We start from the raw sequence: 20,879 nt of genomic DNA, 5'->3' as shown, positions 1-20,879 counted from the left end.
TACAACACTTTATATATAACAGCTCAGGCATGTATGGTATTGAATCTACCGATAGAGTTCCCTTTTCGATAGACTCAATAAGAAAAACACAATGAAATTCCATGGTGAGGCGAATGAATCTGGATTGCTGGCGTCGCCCGATTGGGAAGGCAGAGGGCGCTTACGGAAGCACAACACGTGCTTCTCCTGTTGATTTCTGCCTCAGGCCGAATATTTCGCATCTCCCTCCCACTTCTGCCTCTCGACACTTTCAACCATCAAATCACGGCCATCTTTTAGAGAATCTATCTCGAGGATCGCCCTCTCTCCGCCTTGCTATCAGTTGCTCCAGATAAATCCTTTGGCTAGCCAGAATCGATGCTGCCCGCTACTCAGCCCCGAGGCAGTGTCTGCCCCTCGTATCTGGCTGTCGCGAGGCTGCCCATCCACCTCGTTTCCTCGTCTCATCAGCATCCATCTACACAGACAGGTAGTTCATCTTTCCATCGATTTTTCTTTGATCAGTGGCTTCGTCGCGAGCCGGATCCTCCGTGTTGACCCGATGCGACCGCAGACACGCAGTGAATTTACGGTCGCGATCTTCTGCGCCTTGCCTCTCGAGGCGGACGCCGTCGAGGCTCTCTTCGACGAGACGTACGGCAGACTCAACGCCGTGTATGGCCGGTCGTCGGGCGATGCGAACACGTATACCACGGGCCGCATCGGCCAGCATAATGTCGTGCTCTGTCATCTACCGGGGATGGGCAAAGGGACCGCAGCAAGTGCAGCGTCTGGTCTGAGAGCCAGCTACAGTGGGATCGAGCTTGCTCTCGTGGTCGGTATCTGTGGGGGGATTCCATTCCTGCCCACTGGTGATCGTGTCCTTCTCGGCGACATCATCGTCAGCGACTCCGTGATCGAATATGACTTTGGCAGACAGTACCTGGATGGATTCCAGCGGAAGACGGGCGTCAAGGACACGCTAGGACGGCCGAATCGAGAAGTGCGAGGCATGCTTGCAGCCTTGAAGACGACCAAGACGCAGACCGAGTTTCGTGACCACATCTCTCGGCATCTTCGCACCCTCCAGCAGGCGAGCTCGCAATGGCAGCCGCCGGGCAACACGGACCCTGTATCCGTCCATATCGGAACCATTGCTTCGGCCGACACAGTGATGAAGTCTGAAGAAGACCGGGATCGGCTGGCAAGAACGGAGGGGGTGATCGCCTTTGAGATGGAAGGCTCCGGCGTGTGGGATGATTTCTCCTGTGTTATCATCAAGGGCGTCTGCGACTACGCCGACAGCCACAAGGACAAAGAGTGGCAGGCGTATGCCGCAGCAACGGGGGCGTCTGGCGCCAAAGCGTTTCTTGAGCATTGGCAGCCTATTTCTCGAAGTAAGTCGGCGGTGACCTTGGGTTGCAAGGTATGGAGTTGGAGCTGATCACACATATCATGTAAAGATGCCGAGAAACTTCCAGATGCACTGTGGATGATTCCATTTCTGAGGAACCCGCGATTCGTGGGTCGGAACGACGAGATCTTTCAGGTCGAAGAGCTGATTTCACGAACAAACGGACCAAGAAAGATTGCTATCACCGGGCTGGGAGGCATCGGGAAGACACAAATCGCCTTGGAACTTGCGTATCGTGTACGTGAGCACAACCCGGACTGTTCGGTTTTCTGGATTCCGGCAACCAGCCATGAAAGCATCGAACAAGCCTACCTGAGCATCGCCCAAATGCTCGGCTTGCACAACACGAACGTGGCGGATGTGAAAACCCGAGTCAAGAGGCATCTGAGCGAGGAATATCATGGGAATTGGCTTCTGATCTTTGATAATGCCGATGACAGCAATATGTGGTTTCCAGACAGCAACAACACCGCAACGCCCGCATGGAAAGACTTTCTCCCTCAAAGTGAGCAGGGCCATGTTCTTTTCACCTCCCGCAACCGAGCATTGGCCACACGGCTGGTCTCATCCAGTGTCATATCCATTGCCGATGAAGACGAGACGATCGCGGGAGAGATTCTGGATCAGCTCCTCATTGACAAGAGCCTGCTGGATGACAGGTCTGCCACATGCACCCTTCTCGAACAACTTGCCTTTCTTCCACTTGCCATCGGACAAGCGGCGGCGTACATGAACCAGAACGGGATCGGCCCGTCGCAGTACTTGGATCTTCTTCAGACACAGGAGCCAGAAGTCATCGATCTATTGGGTATGGAATTCGAAGACGACTGGCGGTACCAGGAAATGGAGAGTTCTGTGGCCTCGACCTGGCTTATTTCACTCTCCCAGATCCAGATACGAAACCAACTGGCGGTCGACTATCTCTACCTAATGGCTTGCATTGACTTTCGCAATATTCCCCAGTCTCTTCTCCCACGAGCGCCTTCGAAAAGAGAAAGGATCGAGGCACTAGGGCTTCTCCATTCTTATTCTTTAGTCTCCGTGGATCCTGGTAGCGACGGTCCTGTCAGCCTTCATCGACTTGTCCGTCTTGCAACCCGGAACTGGATGAGACGCAATGGACATTTCTCCGATTGGATCGAGAAGACAGCAGATAGGTTCAGCCAAAAGTTCCCAACCAGCCACCACGAGAATCGGATGTTGTGGCGCGAGTATCTCCCCCATGCGCAGTCGCTGTTTGGAGAGAGTGAATTCCAGCAGAGAAAGGATCAGCATGCCTCGCTTCTCAGACGGGTGGCGTGCTGTCTGGATGAAGACGGAAGGCTGAACGAAGCCGAAAAACTCATCTATGATGTGATCACCATCGAGCGCAGAAAGGGCCGTCCTCTCACTTCCATCATGGACAGCATCAATCGACTTGCATGGATTTATCTGCATCAAGGGCGGCCAGAGAGAGCGGAACGGCTCCAAGTCAAGGCGCTGAATTCGTACGGCACAGTCCTTGGCCGTGAAAACAACGACATCCTAAGGGGAATGCAAATCCTGGGGACGCTCTACTCTGAGCGGGGAGAATATACCAAAGCCATCAAGCTTCTGCATCATGTGGTGGACGGGTTTGAAAGGAAGTTTGGGCCTGGCAACTACAGGATACTGGGCAGCATTGTCACTCTTGCATCGATCTACAATGCGCAGAAAAAGACAGACGAAGCCGAAAGACTGAGCCTCCAGGCGTTGAATCTTGCAAGGGACTCCCTGGGGCTAGAGCATCCCAAGACCATGATCAGCATGTACAATCTTGCCGAGAGGTGGCATGCCGTTGGCCGACGGAATGAAGCTCTTGATCTGATGGCCGACTGTGCCCGTCTCCGTGAGAAATATCTCGGCCCCGATCATCCTTACACCAGAATGACAGCCAGTCGCCTTGCCGAGTGGAGAGGAGAGCAAGACTCTCTCGGTGGTGCAGAAAGTAGCGATGGGCAGGAGATGGGGATGGAGCTCGTCTAACATCAGAGCCAGATCAAGGTGCGAGCGACAGACTGTTTATTTCTGTACTATTACTGACAACTCATAAACACAGGAGAATGTTCTTTCATAAGATTGAATTCATCCTATAGCCTGCTACATTCAGAATCTAACGCTGCATACCAAATTGGACGCCCTAGCACGCCAATTCCCTCTACAATATCTGCCCTCATGTGCCTACCCAGCTAGTACATGAACAGATTCCTCCATTCCAGGCTGCTGCAAAAGCATACCCCGGCGCAGCTTGTCAGAGGGTCTGCTCAGACTGAGCGATCAATTCATCTACCTCCTGCTGGGTGGGCAAGTTTACGATCCACATCCCTCCGACCCATCTTCTTCACCCTCCTCCCCTTCTCGTCTCTCTGTCTGCCCTTGGTCTGATCAGCCAGATGCTCCTTCTTTGCTCTGATCATGCGCTTGAAGGAATTGTCGTGGTGTGTTTTCGGGTCAATGGCTCCGCCCGTGAGCAGCGAGACCAGCGACCTGTTGTTTGCCGGATGATCTGGGTCGCTGTGGCGTGAAACAAAGGCCTGTCTCTAAGAAGAAGGGACGGTAGAACGACCAGTGCTGAGAGACCTATTATATATCCTGAATCACAACATTAAAAGAATACATGGCAGTTGCAATATTGAAAATGTTAGTCTAGATTGAGTTGGGATATATTCCAGGCTACTCTATTCTTCTGACTTGCATTGCTGTGACAATTGAACAGGTTCAATGGGTATGTTTGCCAATTCTCCCCGCGACAACCCTCTTACATTCGGCCAGGATGGCAGCCTGTCTTCCCACCTCGGCCAGACTGCCGACGACCTTCCGATTCCCCCCGACAAAGCCGTACAGGGCGTAGGGAATACCGACCTCGCGGCAGAAGGCCATGACCAGCTTCTGCACACGGCGCAGATTATGCCTGGGGACGCGCGGGAACAAGTGATGGATGGCCTGGAACTGCAGGCCGCCATGGATCCAGTCCAGCCACTCGGGACAGTCGACGTCCATGGTGGTGCGGAGCATGCGCTGGGGGAAGGACTCGGCGGGCCCCAGATCGACGGTCGACATGGCAAAGTGCGAGAGGGTGAACTGGACGTGCAGCGGCATGGTGACGGCGTGGCTGAGGAGGACGTATAGAATGCGGGTGCCGGCCGTGGGCAGCGAGCGGTAGACGATGCCGTAGCCAAACCAGGCCCAGAAGACGAGGTTGCCGAGGATCTCGAAGTAGCGGTGCCACCAGGCGAGCCCCTTGCGCGGGCCCTGGCCGTAGGCCAGGAACAGCCACGACTGCAGGTACAGGTTGAAGCGGCCGAGCATGAGGATGGGGTAGTACAGGTAGGCCTGGTAAGGGACCAGGCGCTGGGCAAAGGCCGTGTAGGGCATCAGGCGCTCGTGGTAGGAGGAGAAGAGGCTGCCGAGGAAGCGGTGGTTGACGGCCAGGAAGGGGAGATGCTGGTTGTCCGGGTCGTGTTCGGGCGAGTTGGTGACGAGGTGGTGGACGTTGTGCGTGCGCTTCCACCAGCCCAGCGACAGGCCGCCGATGGGGGCGGCGATGATCATCCCGATGAGGTTGTCGATGAAGAAGTCGTGCGTGATGGCCATGTGCGCGGCGTCGTGTGCGGCAAACACCATCTGCGACCAGAACCAGCCGAGGAAGACGGCGCTGGGGCAGTACCACTCGATGCGCAGGAACCAGAGCGCCATGGCGAACAGCAGGCCGCACCGCGCAAACTCCCACAGGTACGCGGTATACCGGCATTCGTACAGCCCCTCGGCCTGGATCTGCGCGTACAGCTGCCGGTACCGCTCGATGATGGTCGCCTGGGTCGGCACGTCCAGTGAGGGGTACCGGTCCAGGGTCAGGCTGATCTCCTCTTTGGTCTGAGCGTTCAGGAAGGCGAGCTCTTCGGGGCTGTTGCGCCCGGGGGACAGTCGGGCAGGGCCCTCGAGAGGCGCGGCGTGCTCGTTCATGGAGCCCCCGGCGCTCGCCTGGATGGGGGGGACGAGGTTCTCCCAGCGCCCTTCGATGCGTCCAATCCGGTACCGATGGAGCAGCTGGCGGGTTTCGGCGGAATGCATCCTGTTCCATCAGTCATAGTATTAGGCAATGGAAGCAGACATTGGAGCGATGTGTGGCCCATACACTCTAAACTCATCTGTGGCATCCTTGCCAATGAAATGCTCAATGGGCTTGTACCCGCCCGGATGGTAGGGGAGCCAAGCGTCGAGACGCAGGACCTGGTGGTCCACGATGACAATCGACTGGCCATTGGCAATCAGATCTTTGATATGCTCGGCAGACAGAATCTGGTCTCTTCCAGCGCCGGAATTGTTGCTTATCCCCATCTTGCCAGATATTCAATTGCTTCAGGGGATGGTCGACGGAAGGATTGCTGCTGCCTTGAACACTATAAATAGTGATCTGACTAAGCGGGGGAGCATTAACTATTATACTTGTAGATTAAATATAGTAACTACATTTATACTGTTGTACATGTACTATAAACAATCTGACGGATGGGCTCGATGGTCTATCAAATTCTGATGAATAAGGATACTCCGTACTGTATTAAGAGGTACCCTGCCTAACCAGCACTGCAACCCGCATGGCCAAGTCCCCCACGGAAGCCCCCGCCAGGATATCCAGCAGCGCAACCGACGTCCGCGTCCGCTTGTTGATCCACGCCCGCAGCTCGACGGCCGCGTGCGAGTCGACTCCGTACGCACTCACAGGCGACGCCGGCTCGATGCTCTCCCTGTCGACGGCGAGACTGGCGGCCAGCCGCGTCGCCAGCGCGGTATACACGATCGCCGCGGCGTCGTCGAGAGAGTCTGCCGTGGAGATGGCCTGATGAAGATCCTGTTCTTGTCTTTCGGTGGGATCTTCTGTTTCCTCGGTGTCATGAAGAAATTGGTGGCGGAAATGGGCGAACAACGGGGCGTCGAAATTGGACAGGGATCGGCCTTCTCTCCATCTCCCCAGCCCAGTCACGACTTGATATGTTCTTTCTTGATTGGTGATGACACTCTCCAGCAGCGCCAGGAGAGTCCTGGTAGACATGCCCTGGAACCCCTGTCGGGCCATTCTCGCAGCCAAGTCCCGGTTGAGAGCGAGATAGCCCGCGTCGGAGATGACGCCGAGATCAAGAGCGATGGTGGGCAGCCCGCGAGCAGAGCGGTAGGCCGCAAAGGCGTCCAGGAACGAGGACCCCGCGGCGTAGGCGGCCTGGGTAGCGTTGCCTATGATGCCGCTGATGGAAGAGAGAAGCAGGAGGAAGGGGGGCTGCTCGGTTGGCAAGTACCGGTGGAGATTCCAGACAGCAGAGTGTTTGGGAGCCAGCACGGCGGTGTAATCTTCCAGCGACATGTGTTGGATGTGTGTATCCTGACAAGACTTAGATGTGGCCTCGAACGTTCTTGGTAGGGGAAAAGACATACCCGTAGAACCATGGCGGCATGGATGACGCCGGCCAAGTCAGGAATGGAAAGCATCAATGCTTTCACCTGTTCTTCATCTGCGACATCACAGCAGGAGACGGTAACCTCCACTCCCTTGTCTAGCAGCATAGAGACCGTCTCCTGCGCAGAAGCAGTCGATGCCCCGCTGCGACTGACGAGGACGAGCCGTCGAGCTCCCCTCGAGGCCATCCACAGAGCCACCGCTCGACCGATGCCGCCCAGGCCGCCGATGAGCATGTAGGAGGAGGACGGGGAGAAGAGAGGGGTGGATGTTTGTTCGCAGCGGACCTACCTTGTTAGCAGAGAAATTCAAGGGAAACCGAAACAACCTACTTTGATGATATCTTCAGGGTTCATGGTCACCACCCCGGATGGATGATCTAGGACTTCTCCCAGACGAGAAGACAGGGGATGAAGATCTGGCGATGGAGCAGTAAGAATCCCCTGGTGGAAGAGAGGCATAACCTCCTTCCAGATGGTGTGAAGGATATCATTCCTCAGTTGGAAGACGTCCTGTCGACTGACGTGGCGGGAGCAAGAATCGACAGACTGGTCAATAGAATCATCCATATCAATAACGACATCAACTTTGTTTTCCCCGTTAGCATCCTCAATAAAAGCCCCCCCGTATCGACATAATTGAACCACCAACTGCGCGGTGAGTTGGTCCCCCCGGGCACGAACAAGCACTGTCTCTCCCGCCTGGACCTCCCCGAGCCGATGGACAAGGGCATATGCTTCACACGCCGGGACGGGCAGAGCAGCCGCCGTAGCGAAGGACATTTCGTCCGGAATGCGCTGAAAAGCAGCCACCTCGTCTGTATACCGAGACACAAGGGCTCCGGTTGCCGCCACACAGGCAACACGATCCCCGGGTGTGAACGCCGTGACGGACTCGCCCACCGCGCAGACGATGCCGCTGCACTGTCTGCCGAGCGGAGTATGTGGGTTCTCTGCGCTGACGAAGCGGTGGTCGGAGGGCAACAAGCCGACTGCTTTTACGGCGATACAGACCTGATCTGTCTGGAGGGTGGATGGGGGAAGAGACTGTGCGAAGAGGAGATCCGGGCCGTCCAGTCTGGCGGCAAAGACGTCTGCCTGTTGGAACTGCTGGTCACGGACAGTATGGCTCCTCTGGCGTTCCTTGATGGACTCGTGCAGGACAGCGTCAGAAACCACCCGTGGGATCATCAACGTGCCGTCCTGCTCGCAGTATTCGTCTTCACGAGATCTACTACTGTCATTATACACGAACCGGTGCTGGAACAGTCGCGCAATCAGATCGGCGGCCGTCTCGGGCGAGCCCCCGGCCAGATCTAGCGTGAAGATGGCGCTGCGGCCAGCCTCTGCGCGCGCCGTGCGGGCAAACCCGACAACGAGGCTGGCGTTGGGGTTAAAGGGATGGTCCCCTGCGCCCCCCTGCGTCACCCAAAGCAGGCCCCGGGAGCGTAACATGGCTGTCTTGACGCCGTCGAGGGAGGCGGCGGTGGGCTGCGATAGCGCCGAGGCAGACATGCTCAGCACAATGGCTAATGTGCCGGACAGGTCGGCCGTTTGGAAATCGGCGGTGGTCACCGAGCATGAAGACTCAAGCAAGGCGCAAAGGTGGTTCACGGAGACGTCGTCGCAGGGACCGTCGAGAGCGATCACCACGGGAGGATTGATGGGGGAGTCAATAGGGAGAAAAGGTGTAGCTATCACCACACGGGCGTCACGATATATAAGAGTCATACCCGATGGAATGTCAACCTGGCTGTCGACGAGGACCAGCCGGCCCCCAGGCTTCACGAGACGGAGATCACCGTTGACCACGACGTCGTATTGAGAAAGGGTATCATCGTCGTGTTCGGGGAGATTCACGTCGTCAACATGACTCAAGATAGAGATGTCTGGATGTTGATGCACGAGGAGGGCAAGATACGCGGCCAGGCCTGCGTGCACATCATCACGAAACATGGCCTGGAGATCAGACGCCGTCAGGAGATCCGGATCGGCCTTCCACTGCACGGTATACGCCAGAGGGAACTCTTCCTCTTTCTCGACGACGATCTGGCCAGGCAACCGGGCACAGCGCAAGCCAGAGATCGAAACTGAGGCAGTGGTTATATCCGCCGTGACGACGTCTCGTTCTTCCCGCACAATGGAAGAGACAGTCATTGAATCCGTCGCTGACGCACTGCCAATGCATATCTTTTCGATAAACACCGGGACCAAGGCTTCCTTGTTGGCAGTCATGGCGTCGAGCAGGGGAGGAAAGACGGCATGCAGCAGCCCATCCAGCGTCGCGGGGTGAATGAGAAAGGCCGTTTCAACCCCGTGTGGCATAGTCGACGAGGTATCCGGTACGGTCAACTGCGCCGAGCAGGTTGTAGATGTATATCTGATATGCGACAGATTGGCGAACGAGGGGCCGTATTCGAGTCCGCAGTCGTTCAGGCGGGAATAGAACGTGTTATCTTCGATGGAGAGTGAGTCGACTGAACCGATTGATCCAACACTAGATAATGTGGTCTTTGTATGAATATATCCCTGGCAATGCTCCGTCCACCGATCGACACAGGAATACACGCGGAACCGACCGTCAGATTGGAGGGTGACCAAGACTTCTGTCGGTTTGGTTTCATCCAGCACGAGGGCATTCGAGATGGATACATTCTCGAGACAGAATGGCGAAGCCATTGGAAACAGTCGAATCTGTCTGCACGCCTCTACCGCCATGACGATGTATCCCGCCGCCGGAAAGACAGTGTTGCCCTGGATGCGATGGTCGCGCAGCCACGGCAGCTCGGCCAGACGCAGGTACGTCCGCCAGCGCGGCTCCCACGGACACTGCATCGCGTCTGGCACGCCGAGCAGGTCGAGTCGGGGATGGCTTCGCAGGCGGTAGTTCCGGCTCAGGCGAGATTCGGCGGTATAAGAGCGGGAATGATTGAAGGCGTAGGGGGGGAGATCTGTCAATATAGTATTATCTGTAGATACCTCGCTGTCACTCGTTCCATGGTTAATCTCCCTCAGTCCGACTGAGTACCCCCTGGCGAACAGAGTCCCTGCCATGCGCAGAGCAGAGTAGATGGCGTCCTCCTTGCGGACCAACACGCTCGTATAGAAGATCTCAGTCAGACGTGGATCTCCACGCAGGATCTGCTGGATGGGACCGGCCAGGGCAGAATGCGGGCCAACCTCTACCAGTCCCTCGACGGCCGTTCCTTTCTTCATTCTCTTCTTCCGTTTGTCTTGTCGGCCCAGACACAGCTGCGCCAGAGACGGGGCAAAGCGGACCTGTCCGACCAGATTGGATACCCAGTACTCCACGCCGAGCTGGTCGAGACCCATTTCCTCCCCTGTGACGGAGGAGAAGAAGAGAACCGGAGAAGTCGAAGAAGAGGGAAGCAGAGTGATGTCCTCCAGAGACGCGCGGTATTCGTCTTCCACCCGCCGCATATGGTGGGAATGGTACGCCACCGAGACTGCCAGACGCCGATGGAAGATATTGTCCTTCTCCAACGTCTCGTCCAGCTGGGAGATCGCATCCGAGTCCCCCGACACCGTCACGCTGACAGGGCTGTTGACGCAGGCAACGATCACCCGTCCAGAGTAAGCGGCCAGGTACTGTTCGACGGCATCCACGCCCAGCCCGACCGCCATCATCCCGCCCTGCACCGTCGTATCTTGAGTGAGACGCGCAGCACAGCGGCCCCGGTGGTACGCCACAGCCATTGCGTCGCGCCGCCCGAGTGCCCTCGCAGCGTAGGCGGCAGCGATCTCGCCGCTGGAGTGGCCTGTCACGGCGGCGGGGGTGATGGCCCACGAGGCCAGCAGGTCTACCAGAGCGATCTGCAGCGCAGTGCACGCTGCTTGGCTGTACAGGGGGGTATTCACGTCGTGGTCACCGCGGAGGATTTCTAAGGTAGAACAGGTTAGTAAGATCGGATTTCAGGTAAAGAGTAAGGAAGGATAGAATACCTTTGATTGTGAATTCTGCCCCCATCAAGGCCAACTCACGATCAATCTGGTCGATGCTCTCTCTAAACACTCGATATCCATGCAGTGCTTGTCCCATCCCCGCCCACTGGGCGCCCTGCCCGGTAAAGACGAAGCCGAGAACGGGAGGGCGGGAGAGCGCACGAACAGGTTTCGACGACGACGACGACAGGGTGGCTGCCAGCTCTTCCGCTGAAGATCCCACGGCCGCCGTGCGGAATGGAAACAGCGTGCGATGGTGGTTGATCGTGTTGGCCAGTCGGTCCAGATCAACCGGGTGGTCGGTGAGATACTCTGCCAGACGGGCAGCATTCCCTCGGCAGGCTGTCTCGTCGAAGCCGGACAAGATGAAGAGTTTCGGCGATGGTTTCTCCAGCAGGACGTCCTTGCACTGGCAAAACGGCGCGGGGTAGTTTTCCAAGATGACATGGGCGTTGCTGCCCCCGTATCCGAAGCTATTGACCGACACGCGCCGGAGGGGAGCCGTCCACGGTTCCACCGTTGTTTGGACCTGAATGGTTAGAGAGATACCAAGGCAAGGGTTATGGATAGAGGTACCCTCAAGTTCCATTTCTCCAGGTCGATTTTAGGATTGACGGTTTCGAAATTCCGCCCAGGGAGGAAGACGCCCTGTTCCAGCATGAGAACCGCCTTGATCACACCCGCCAGCCCACTGGCACCCTCGAGATGGCCGACGTTTGTCTTCACAGAGCCGATGCGGAGGGGCTCCTCACGGGGGGAATCACCCAGACAAAACACCCGGGCAATTGCCCCCGTCTCGATCGGGTCCCCCGCGGGAGTGCCTGTGCCGTGCGCCTCGACAAACGCCGTCTGCCGGGGATCCAGACGGGCGGTGTCGTACACGCTCCGGATCAGGGATTCCTGGGCCTCGCCACTCGGCAGGGTGATCCCTGCCGTGCGGCCGTCCTGGTTGGATCCCGAGCCGCGGATGATGGCCCGGATGGGATCGCCGTCGCGCAGGGCCAGCTCCAGCGGTTTCAGCACGAGAGTGGCGATGGCTTCCCCGCGGGCGTACCCTGATGCTCGGTCGTCAAAGGTATAGCAACGCCCAGAGGGGGAGAGGAACCTAAAGGATTAGCAATGCAAGTTCAACAGTCAACCACATACAAAGTTCAACATAACCCATACTTCATCATGCTCATGGTCGACATGAACTCATGGCTGAGGATGAGATTGACGCCCGCCGCGACGGCAGCAGTGGCCTCGCCGCTGCGGAGGCTCTGGCACGCCAGATGCAGGGCGACCAGACTGCCCGAGCAGGCCGTGTCGACCGTGACGCTGGGCCCGCGCAGGTCGAAGAAATACGAGAGCCGGTTGGCGACCATCGCGCGGCTCTGCCCGGCGTTCGTGCACTGGTACATGGGGATGGCTTCCGGGTCGCGTAGCAGCAGGTCGGTATAGTCGCCGCAGAAAGAGGCCACAAAGCACGAAGTGGGTGTTTTGGCCATTCGATGGAGCGGGATTCCAGCTGAACAGTAAGTATAGTTGTGTTAGTGTTGATTAGGGAGCATACCGTTCTCGAATGCTTGGTAGGTGACTTCTAATAGCAGACGCTGCTGGGGGTCCATCGCCTGGGAGTATCAGTATAGTATCAGTAAAGTTAAGGTTATCAGGGAGTTGGTGATACCTCTGCTTCATCTGCGGTCAGGTTGAAGAAAGGAGCATCAAAGGCCATGACATCCTCAGACATAAAGTGGCCCCCAGGGACGTTGATCTACACATTAGAGATGACAACATGGCGAGAATGATTCTACGACCTTACCTGGCCATATCGCGAGTGGTCTGGATGGTAAAAGGCCTTTGCATTCCAGCGCTGCGCGGGGATCTCACTCCACGCCTCGCGGCCCTGGGCGACCATCTCGTACAGGCCGCGGACATCGCGGGCATCGCCGGGGCCGCGGAAGGCCATTCCCACAATAGCAATGGACATTTGATGAGAAGTAGTCTGGTACATTGGATTGATCCTCTAAGCTTTAAGCTCTAGCTCTATGCTTAGAGCTCTACTTATAGCTCTTCGCTCTACTATGCGATAAATTCCCGAACGGCAAGAAAGTAGAAGAAATAGAAAAGAGCCGAGATGACACATAAGAATACATTCAGCAATGATTCGGAAACAAAGACACATCCACCGCCATCTTACGGATCGCTGCCGCCATCCGCACCACGTTCTTCCTGTCCCCCGGGATCTCGTGGCCACGCGAATGCACCACCAGCCCGGCAGAGGCCGGCTCGCACAGGGCGTGCAGGGCCAGCGAGTACGGGCGCAAGGCATCCTGGGCGCCCACGATGCTCACCGTAGGCAAGGCCAGCGGGTGGCCGGGGGCAAGCAGGTCCCTCTCGATCGCCGGGCGCTGGCCAGGCGCCATGCGGAACGGTGGCAGCGAGTTGACAAACACTGCACACCGCACCGGTAGTGGTAGGGGCCCCCGGGGCAGGGGCCCCCGGGGCAGATCACCCCCCCAGGGCAGACCACCCCCCCCGCGAGCCTGGCGCAGCAGGTATCCCGCGGCCAGGACCCCCCCGTGCGAGAAGCCCAGCAGGCCGTCAAAGGGGCCCTCCCGGGCGATGGTCTCGTCGAGCATGGCGTACGCTTCGGCCAGGACCGTCTGGTCGTGCGGTTCCTGGTCGCCCCCGCGCAGGGGGAACGGGTGGTAGCTCCAGTAGGGGCCCTCGTAGACGCCTGCAATGCCCGGGCCCGGGTCGGATTCGATCTCGCCCTCGACAAAGTGGAAGCTGGCCGTGTGGTCGCGTTCCAGCTCGGCCATTAACGGCTGCAGTTGGGCCCGGAGGATCTATCAGGGTTAGTACAAGCAGGGTTGGGTTGACTGGCGGCAAAACCTTTTCACTTGTCCCCCACCCATGCAGACAGAGAAATCGGAGGGGCATGATAGATAATTGCTAATAGGTGATTGCTAATAAATAGATAGATGGTTAGTATACTAATAGATAGATAGTTAACATGCGTATTTATACCGTCCGGTCTTTTTTTGGTTACACAGGAAGTCGCCGGTCGGTAAGTTCGATGCTATACGCCGAATTACTTATACAGATACCCTCATTTATCGGGACTATTCACCACTACATCACTAACTTTACATACTTGACTACATAGTAGATGTTGTATGTAGTAGACGGATAACCGAATCCGGAAACCCGGCTGACGTCATGTCAGATAAGACCACCGGTAAGACCAGACAGAGTAGTTATATTCTATCAATCAATATCTATCAATCAAATTTCTATCAATCAATTTCTGTCAATCAAAAATGCAATGCAATGCCATGCAATGCAAGACCAAGTCGTGCACACGCGTCTTATCAGTTGCCACCGCGGCATCCCGAAAGTCGCCCCACGGAGTTACGCCGGCCATCGCGGTCTAGACGGTTATTCTTAGGAAACCTTGCCAAGTGGGCGCAACAATTTCTTCCTCTTCCTCTTCCACTCTTTTATTCTTCCTCTCCCTCTTCATCTTCCATCGTATTCTTCTCCCTCATTCTAGACAGTATCCCCATGTCGTCGCCCGAGGGCTTCCCGCTGCTCGACCTCCGGCCGACCGACAGCGGCCGCACTGAAGAAGAGCCCGCCGTCGAGCCGCCGCCTCCCTCGCCCGACCGTGAACGTCCACGCAATCCCAACCGTGTTCGCTTCCACTCCATCCACCACACGACGACGAGGACTCCGGGCGAAGATGACGAACCGCCGCGGGACTTCTTTCCTCCGCACTCGCTACACGCTCTCAATGCCTCGACCGATATGACGGACCTGCCGCTGAACGACCGATCGCCGTTTGTGGGACAGCCCGGGCCGGCAGAGAAGACACCACAGCTCGTGGAGGAAGACAAGCCACAGGATAGAGGAGATGGAGACAAGACGAATCGCTTCAAGGCGGCCGGCCAGGTGCTCCGCCAGAAAACGGTGCGTCTGACGGAGCGGCTGGGCCGCCCAGCCGACGAAGGCGAGGCGTTGATGCCCACGTCGTCCACCACGACGACAGCGACCGACACGCCGCCGCGCCGCCCGTTCTACCGCCGCCAGCATTCCGACGGGGCAGACAGCACCCGGTCGCTGATCGACGGGGCCAGCTCCGAGGCGCATCGTCTGGTGCGCTCGTTCGGCTGGTCCGCCGAGCCTGTCCGACTGCGCAAACCGCGCAAGCCGTACCTGCGCTCCGGGTTCAGCACGCCCGACGGCCAGACCACCCCGACGGACACGGCTCCCGCGGGCGGGGGATACTCGCATGTGCGCATGTCCAGCGGCGGGGGCGGAGGCGGAGGCGGGATCCTCTCGCAATTGCTGCGGCTGCAGGCCAGCCAGCAGTCGAGCCGCGACAGCGACTATTACTCGTCCGACGACGAGTCCCTGAGGGGGTCCTCGGGGACGGCGACGCCCGTGGCGCCCGGGGCGATCACCCCCGGGGGCACGATGACGGGGTACTCGACGCCCAAGAAGGAGAAGATCAAGTGGTACAAGAAATCGCACCATCGGTCGACCTCGTCGCTGGTCGAGGCGTCGATGAACCTCAGCCGGGCGAGTCTCCCGGCCACGGCGGACTTGATGCCGGCGTCCACGCCGCAGCAGCAGCATCACGGCAAGCGCAGCAGCCGGCGCAAGAACCGCCTGGAGGAGGAGATCCGGGTGACGGTGCACATCGCCGAGATCCTGGCGCGGCAGCGCTACATCATGCAGCTGTGCCGGGCGCTGATGCGCTACGGGGCGCCCACGCACCGGCTCGAGGAGTACATGGTGATGACGGCGCGGGTGCTGGAGGTGGACGGGCAGTTTCTGTACCTGCCCGGCTGCATGATCATGTCCTTTGACGACGCGGCCACCCGCACGGCCGAGGTGAAGCTGGTCCGCGTCGGACAGGGGGTCGACCTGGGCCGGCTGGCGGAATCGCACAACGTGTACAAGAATGTGGTGCACGACCTGATCGGCGTCGAGGAGGCGATCCAGGACCTCGACGACATCATGAAGCGCAAGCCGCGCTACAACCGCTGGCTGCTGGTGGGCATGTACGGCTTCGCCAGCGCCGCCGTCGGGCCCTTTGCCTTTGGGGCCCGCCCGATCGACATGCCCATCATCTTCATCCTCGGCTGCCTGGTCGGCTTCATGCAGCATGTGCTGGCCCCGGCCTCGGTCCTCTACTCCAACGTCTTCGAGGTCACCGCCGCCGTGCTGACCTCCTTCCTGGCCCGCGCCTTTGGCAGCATCTACCGGCCGGGCACCGACGAGCGGCTGTTCTGCTTCTCGGCCCTGGCCCAGTCCTCCATCGCCCTCATCCTGCCGGGCTTTCTGGTCCTCTGCAGCAGTCTCGAGCTGCAGTCGCACCAGATCATTGCCGGCTCCATCCGCATGGTCTACGCCATCATCTACTCCCTCTTCCTGGGCTACGGCATCACCGTCGGCCTGACCATCTACGGCCTGATGGACGGCAGCGCCACCTCGCAGCAGACCTGCACCAACTCGAGCGCCGCCTACGGCAACGAGTACCTGGAGCGGTTCCCCTTTGTCGCCATCTACTGCGTCTTCCTCGCCCTCATCAACCAGGCGAAATGGAAGCAGATCCCCGCCATGGTCCTCATCGCCGTCCCCGGCTACATCGCCAACTACTTCAGCACGAAGCGGCTGGGCTCCAGCTCCGAGGTCGCCAACACCGTCGGCGCCTTCACCATCGGCGTGCTCGGCAATCTGTACAGCCGCATCTGGCACGGCCATGCCGCCACCGCCATCCTGCCGGGCATCTTCGTGCTCGTCCCCTCGGGGCTGGCCTCGAGCGGCTCCCTCATCGCCGGCCTCGAGTACGCCAACGCCGTGAAAAACGACTCCGCATCCTCCTCTACTTCCACTTCCTCTTCCACTTCTGTTGCCAGCCTGGGCTTCGGCATGATCCAGGTCGCCATCGGCATCACCGTCGGCCTGTTCATGGCGGCCTTGATTGTTTATCCGTACGGCAAGCGCAGGAGTGGCTTATTCAGTTTCTAGACTTAGACTATACCACGAATAATGATAATACAATGCAGTCACTTCACTCGTAACGTGTAAAGTACGGAGTACGGAGTACGGTAACTGAAATAAACTCGATTGGCTGCCAAGTGCGGGGTGACATCACAACTATACTCCGTATTATGGTTATACTAAATGTAGTTGAAGCAAATTGCAGATATATTTATAATAATCACTACCTCTATTCATAGTATAGGTAGTTCAGATCATGTACTCCATAGCCAAGCCAGAATCATAAACCCCGCAATAAGGCACTCAGAGATATATTAACTGGCCTATAGTGTCATCGACTAATAGCTAGTCAAGCACTATTTAGCCAGTTCAAGTCAGGCGAGCACATGGCAGTATGCCTAGGTATGGTCATGAGGACAGAGCACTGGTATGCCAGTCAGGAAATACTCAATACTACTCTTCACAGGGAAACCCAGAAGCATGTGTGCCTTGCCGAGGTGCTCCTCTGTACAGTAGATCAAGGTAAATCTTAACCCTATTTGTGGATGAATCAGGAATAAATGAAGTGGCTTGGTGAAAGCGAGCAACCCCTCTTGGAGTGGCCACAAAGCCCACGCCTATTTATGGCCTGTTGATGCTCTGCTTGTCTCTCGACAGTCTTGCACTGTTTATGTCCAGATGGGTCAATCCTCCTCCTCCAGCGGCTATGTGGCTGCTCCGTACTATCCCACGCCGCATGGCGGTTGGATATCCTCATGGGACAGCGCGTACTCCAAGGCGCAAGCATTGGTCGAGCAGATGTCCTTGGCGGAGAAGACCAACATCACTGCTGGATCGGGCTACTACATGGGTGAGTTTGACATTTTTAGTGGATATATATCTCTGCTAATACATCTTCCAGGGTGAGTGGCGGTATCTACAGATACTCTGCAGAATAACTAATTTTGTAGTCCCTGTGTGGGCAACTCCGGCAGCGCTCCCCGGCTGGGTTTCCCCCAGCTCTGCTTAAACGATGGCGCCCTGGGGGTCGCCTTGACCACCAACAACACCGCGTTCCCGGCGGGGATCACCACGGGCGCAACCTGGGACAAGGACCTGATGCTCGCTCGCGGGGAGGCCCTGGGCGCCGAGTTCCGCGGGAAGGGCGTCAACGTCTTCCTGGGCCCGGTGGTCGGCCCCCTGGGACGGAAACCCTTGGGCGGCAGAGGGTGGGAGGGCTTCGGGACCGACCCTGTCCTCCAGGGCTGGGGCGCCTACCAGACCGTCCTGGGGGTGCAGTCGCAGGGGGTGATTGCGACCATGAAACACTTGATCGGCTACGAGCAGGAGATGTACCGCATGACCGACATTATCCAGCAGGGATACAGTTCAAATATTGGTATGTTTATATATATATGTGTGTGTGTCTGTATGTGTGAGTGTGTGTTGAGCTTATAGATGATCGAACGATGCATGAGCTCTATCTCTGGCCATTTGCCGAGGGCGTCCGGGCGGGCGCAGGGGCAGTCATGGCGGCGTATAACAAGGTGAACGACTCGTCGTGCTCGCAGAACAGTTACCTGATCAACGGCCTGCTCAAGGACGAACTGGGCTTCCAAGGGTTCATCATGTCGGACTGGCTCGGCCAGTACGTCGGGGTGGCCTCGGCTCTGTCGGGCCTCGACATGGCGATGCCGGGCGACACGATGATCCCGCTCATTGGAGAGTCGTACTGGATGTACGAGCTGACGGCGGCAGCTTTGAACGCGTCAGTGCCCATGGACCGGCTCAACGATATGGCCACGCGCGTGGTGGCCGCCTGGTACCAGATGGGCCAGGACGAGGACTTCCCCGACGTCAACTTCTCCACCAACACCGAGGATGAGGACGGCGAGCTGTACCCGGGGGCGCTCCTCTCCCCCTCGGGCCAGGTGAACTGGTACGTCGACGTGCAAGGGAACCACAGCCTCGTCGCGCTGCAGGTGGCCCAGGATGCCGTCACGCTGCTCAAGAATAACGGGAGTGTCCTGCCCCTGTCCAACTCGAGCGCCCTGTTCGTGTTTGGCACCGACGCGGCCGTCAACCCGGACGGGCCCAACGACTGCGCCTATAGGGCCTGCAACGTGGGCACTCTGGGCATGGGCTGGGGCTCCGGGACGGCCAACTACCCCTATTTCGACGACCCCATCACCGCGCTGGAGACACGCGCGGAGAGCGTCAGCTTCCACAACAGCGACACCTTCCCGTCGTCAGTGACTGCCTCGGATGCCTCGGACATCGCCATCGTCTTCCTCACGTCGGACTCGGGCGAGAACAGCTGGACGGTGGAGGGCAACTACGGCGACCGCAACGAGGCTGAGGAGACGCTCTGGTACTCGACCGACGCCCTGGTGACGGCCGCTGCCGCCGTGTATGAGACTGTTATTGTCGTCGCCCACACGGTCGGTCCGATCAACGTCGAGGCGTGGATCGATCTGCCGCAGGTCAAGGCCTTTGTGGTGGCCCATCTGCCCGGCCAGGAGGCGGGCGAGTCGCTGATGAACGTGCTCTTCGGCGACGTCTCGCCCAGCGGCCACCTGCCCTACTCCATCACCAAGGCGCAGACGGACCTGCCGGCCACCATCGCCGATCTGGAGGGGTTTTCGCTGGACCAGATCGACGACGACTTCACCGAGACGCTGTACATCGACTACCGCTACCTCACCGCGAACAACATCACGCCGCGCTACGCCTTTGGCGCCGGTCTCAGCTACACGACCTTCTCCTTCACCGACCTGGCCATCACCGCCGTCACCGAGCTGACCGAGTGGCCGCCGGCGCCCCCGGCCAAGGGGACCACGCCCGCCTACAACACCTCCATCCCGGACTACACCGAAGCCGTGCAGCCGAGCGACTTCACGACCATCTGGCGCTACCTGTACTCCTGGCTGAGCGAGAGCGACGCCAAGTCGGCCTACGAAGCCGGCCAGGACGGCTCGACCTACCCGTACCCAGCAGGCTACAGCGACAACCAGACGGCAGGACCGCCGGCGGGGGGCGGCCAGGGCGGCAACCCAGCCCTGTTCGACACGATGTTCCAAGTCTCCGTCAAAGTCACCAATACAGGGCCGACGTACTCGGGAAAAGCGGTCGTGCAGGCGTACCTTACTTACCCGGCAGGGATCGACTACGATACGCCGCCCATCCAGCTGCGAGACTTTGCCAAAACGGCTACGCTGGCGCCGGGGGAGAGCACGACGGTGACCCTCGAGATCAACCGCAAGGCGTTGAGTGTGTGGGATGTCGAGGCCCAGAACTGGCTCATCCCGGAGGTCGGCGGACGGTACACTGTCTGGATCGGAGAGGCCAGTGACCTGCTTGACCATGCCTGTTATACAGATACTTTGGAGTGTGGTGCTAGTTAGCTGTAGGTTCGTGTGTAGGTTCGTGAATAGTATCTATATCTATCTCCCATCCAGATATCGCATACTATAGCATACTAGAAAGAAATGGATAATCAAGTCTTCTACAGTATTGGTGTATAGAAAAGTCGGCTACTCCTGTCATACCTTGGCTGCCATGATGGCAACATCTTGACCATCCCAACACCGTTGTAAAGGTGCCTGGCAGGTAAGACCTGAGAGCCTGGATATATAACGAGGCCATATACTGCCCGATCCTTTTATATAAGGGATCCAGTGCCAACGACGGTGAAAGACTTCAGCTCGAAGTATCTGCGATAATTGATTATCGAACACCTGTTGTGCCAGGCGATCCATGTCCTTGACTGCACCGGCAAGCTCGCGGCCGTGGATAAAGTCAAAGGGGCGATTGAACGGCAGTCAGACTCCAATATTCCCACTCAATTCGATTTCTCACTCCATTCCAGTTGAATGCGGCTCAGGTCGTTTCCGATCACCTCGGCCGATGGATATTGACCAAGGCATGCTATCAACATAATGTATTATCGGTGCAGCTCAGAACCGAATATAGAAACGCACTCAGCAAAGTCCATGGCCAGATTCCTGTTCCGGTGCCAATGTCCAGCATACGATGCGGATTCCAATTCTCCGCCTAGAATTATGCCGTATATGTGATGGAG

General features: G+C 57.9%; 7 protein-coding genes across 7 annotated transcripts; 4 read left to right on the top strand and 3 right to left on the bottom strand.

Annotated features, from left to right (window-relative positions):
• The first annotated feature begins 33 nt into the window (after positions 1-33).
• Positions 34-579, top strand: ASPZODRAFT_1302790 (hypothetical protein). The gene is made up of 2 exons (XM_022722468.1): positions 34-469; positions 554-579. The coding sequence occupies exon 1, from the start codon at positions 102-104 to the stop codon at positions 333-335; it is 234 nt and encodes a 77-aa protein (XP_022577033.1). The 5' UTR covers positions 34-101; the 3' UTR covers positions 336-469; positions 554-579.
• On the top strand, positions 439-3,791 carry ASPZODRAFT_1302736 (hypothetical protein). Its single transcript, XM_022722465.1, has 3 exons — positions 439-1,376; positions 1,443-3,415; positions 3,471-3,791. Exons 1-2 carry the CDS (start codon positions 542-544, stop codon positions 3,395-3,397), a joined length of 2,790 nt encoding a protein of 929 aa, XP_022577032.1. The 5' UTR covers positions 439-541; the 3' UTR covers positions 3,398-3,415; positions 3,471-3,791.
• Positions 3,792-4,129: 338 nt separating this feature from the next.
• ASPZODRAFT_155213 (hypothetical protein) lies at positions 4,130-5,749 on the bottom strand (the record flags this gene model as incomplete). Its single annotated transcript, XM_022726185.1, has 2 exons — positions 4,130-5,483; positions 5,547-5,749. The coding sequence occupies 2 exons, from the start codon at positions 5,747-5,749 to the stop codon at positions 4,130-4,132; spliced, it is 1,557 nt and encodes a 518-aa protein (XP_022577031.1).
• Positions 5,750-5,972: 223 nt separating this feature from the next.
• On the bottom strand, positions 5,973-12,794 carry ASPZODRAFT_76667 (hypothetical protein; the record flags this gene model as incomplete). The annotated part of the gene is made up of 9 exons (XM_022730113.1): positions 5,973-6,788; positions 6,842-7,150; positions 7,196-10,764; positions 10,826-11,354; positions 11,402-11,930; positions 11,993-12,332; positions 12,378-12,435; positions 12,492-12,578; positions 12,627-12,794. 9 exons carry the CDS (start codon positions 12,792-12,794, stop codon positions 5,973-5,975), a joined length of 6,405 nt encoding a protein of 2,134 aa, XP_022577030.1.
• Positions 12,795-12,921: 127 nt separating this feature from the next.
• ASPZODRAFT_162149 (hypothetical protein) lies at positions 12,922-13,750 on the bottom strand (the record flags this gene model as incomplete). The annotated part of the gene is made up of 2 exons (XM_022726560.1): positions 12,922-13,656; positions 13,703-13,750. 2 exons carry the CDS (start codon positions 13,748-13,750, stop codon positions 12,961-12,963), a joined length of 744 nt encoding a protein of 247 aa, XP_022577029.1. The 3' UTR covers positions 12,922-12,960.
• A 555-nt stretch (positions 13,751-14,305) lies between these two features.
• ASPZODRAFT_137156 (hypothetical protein) lies at positions 14,306-16,893 on the top strand. The gene has a single exon (XM_022724230.1). The coding sequence runs from the start codon at positions 14,375-14,377 to the stop codon at positions 16,844-16,846; it is 2,472 nt and encodes an 823-aa protein (XP_022577028.1). The 5' UTR covers positions 14,306-14,374; the 3' UTR covers positions 16,847-16,893.
• Positions 16,894-17,213: 320 nt separating this feature from the next.
• Positions 17,214-20,202, top strand: ASPZODRAFT_147160 (hypothetical protein; the record flags this gene model as incomplete). The annotated part of the gene is made up of 5 exons (XM_022725238.1): positions 17,214-17,246; positions 17,477-17,669; position 17,721; positions 17,770-18,197; positions 18,257-20,202. 5 exons carry the CDS (start codon positions 17,214-17,216, stop codon positions 20,200-20,202), a joined length of 2,601 nt encoding a protein of 866 aa, XP_022577027.1.
• Positions 20,203-20,879: the final 677 nt, after the last annotated feature.

The sequence above is a fragment of the Penicilliopsis zonata genome (assembly GCF_001890105.1).
Source record: "Penicilliopsis zonata CBS 506.65 unplaced genomic scaffold ASPZOscaffold_27, whole genome shotgun sequence".
Taxonomy (NCBI): domain Eukaryota; kingdom Fungi; phylum Ascomycota; class Eurotiomycetes; order Eurotiales; family Aspergillaceae; genus Penicilliopsis; species Penicilliopsis zonata.
The sequence above is the reverse complement of the archived record's forward strand: the minus strand, read 5'-3'. Positions and strand labels throughout refer to the sequence as shown.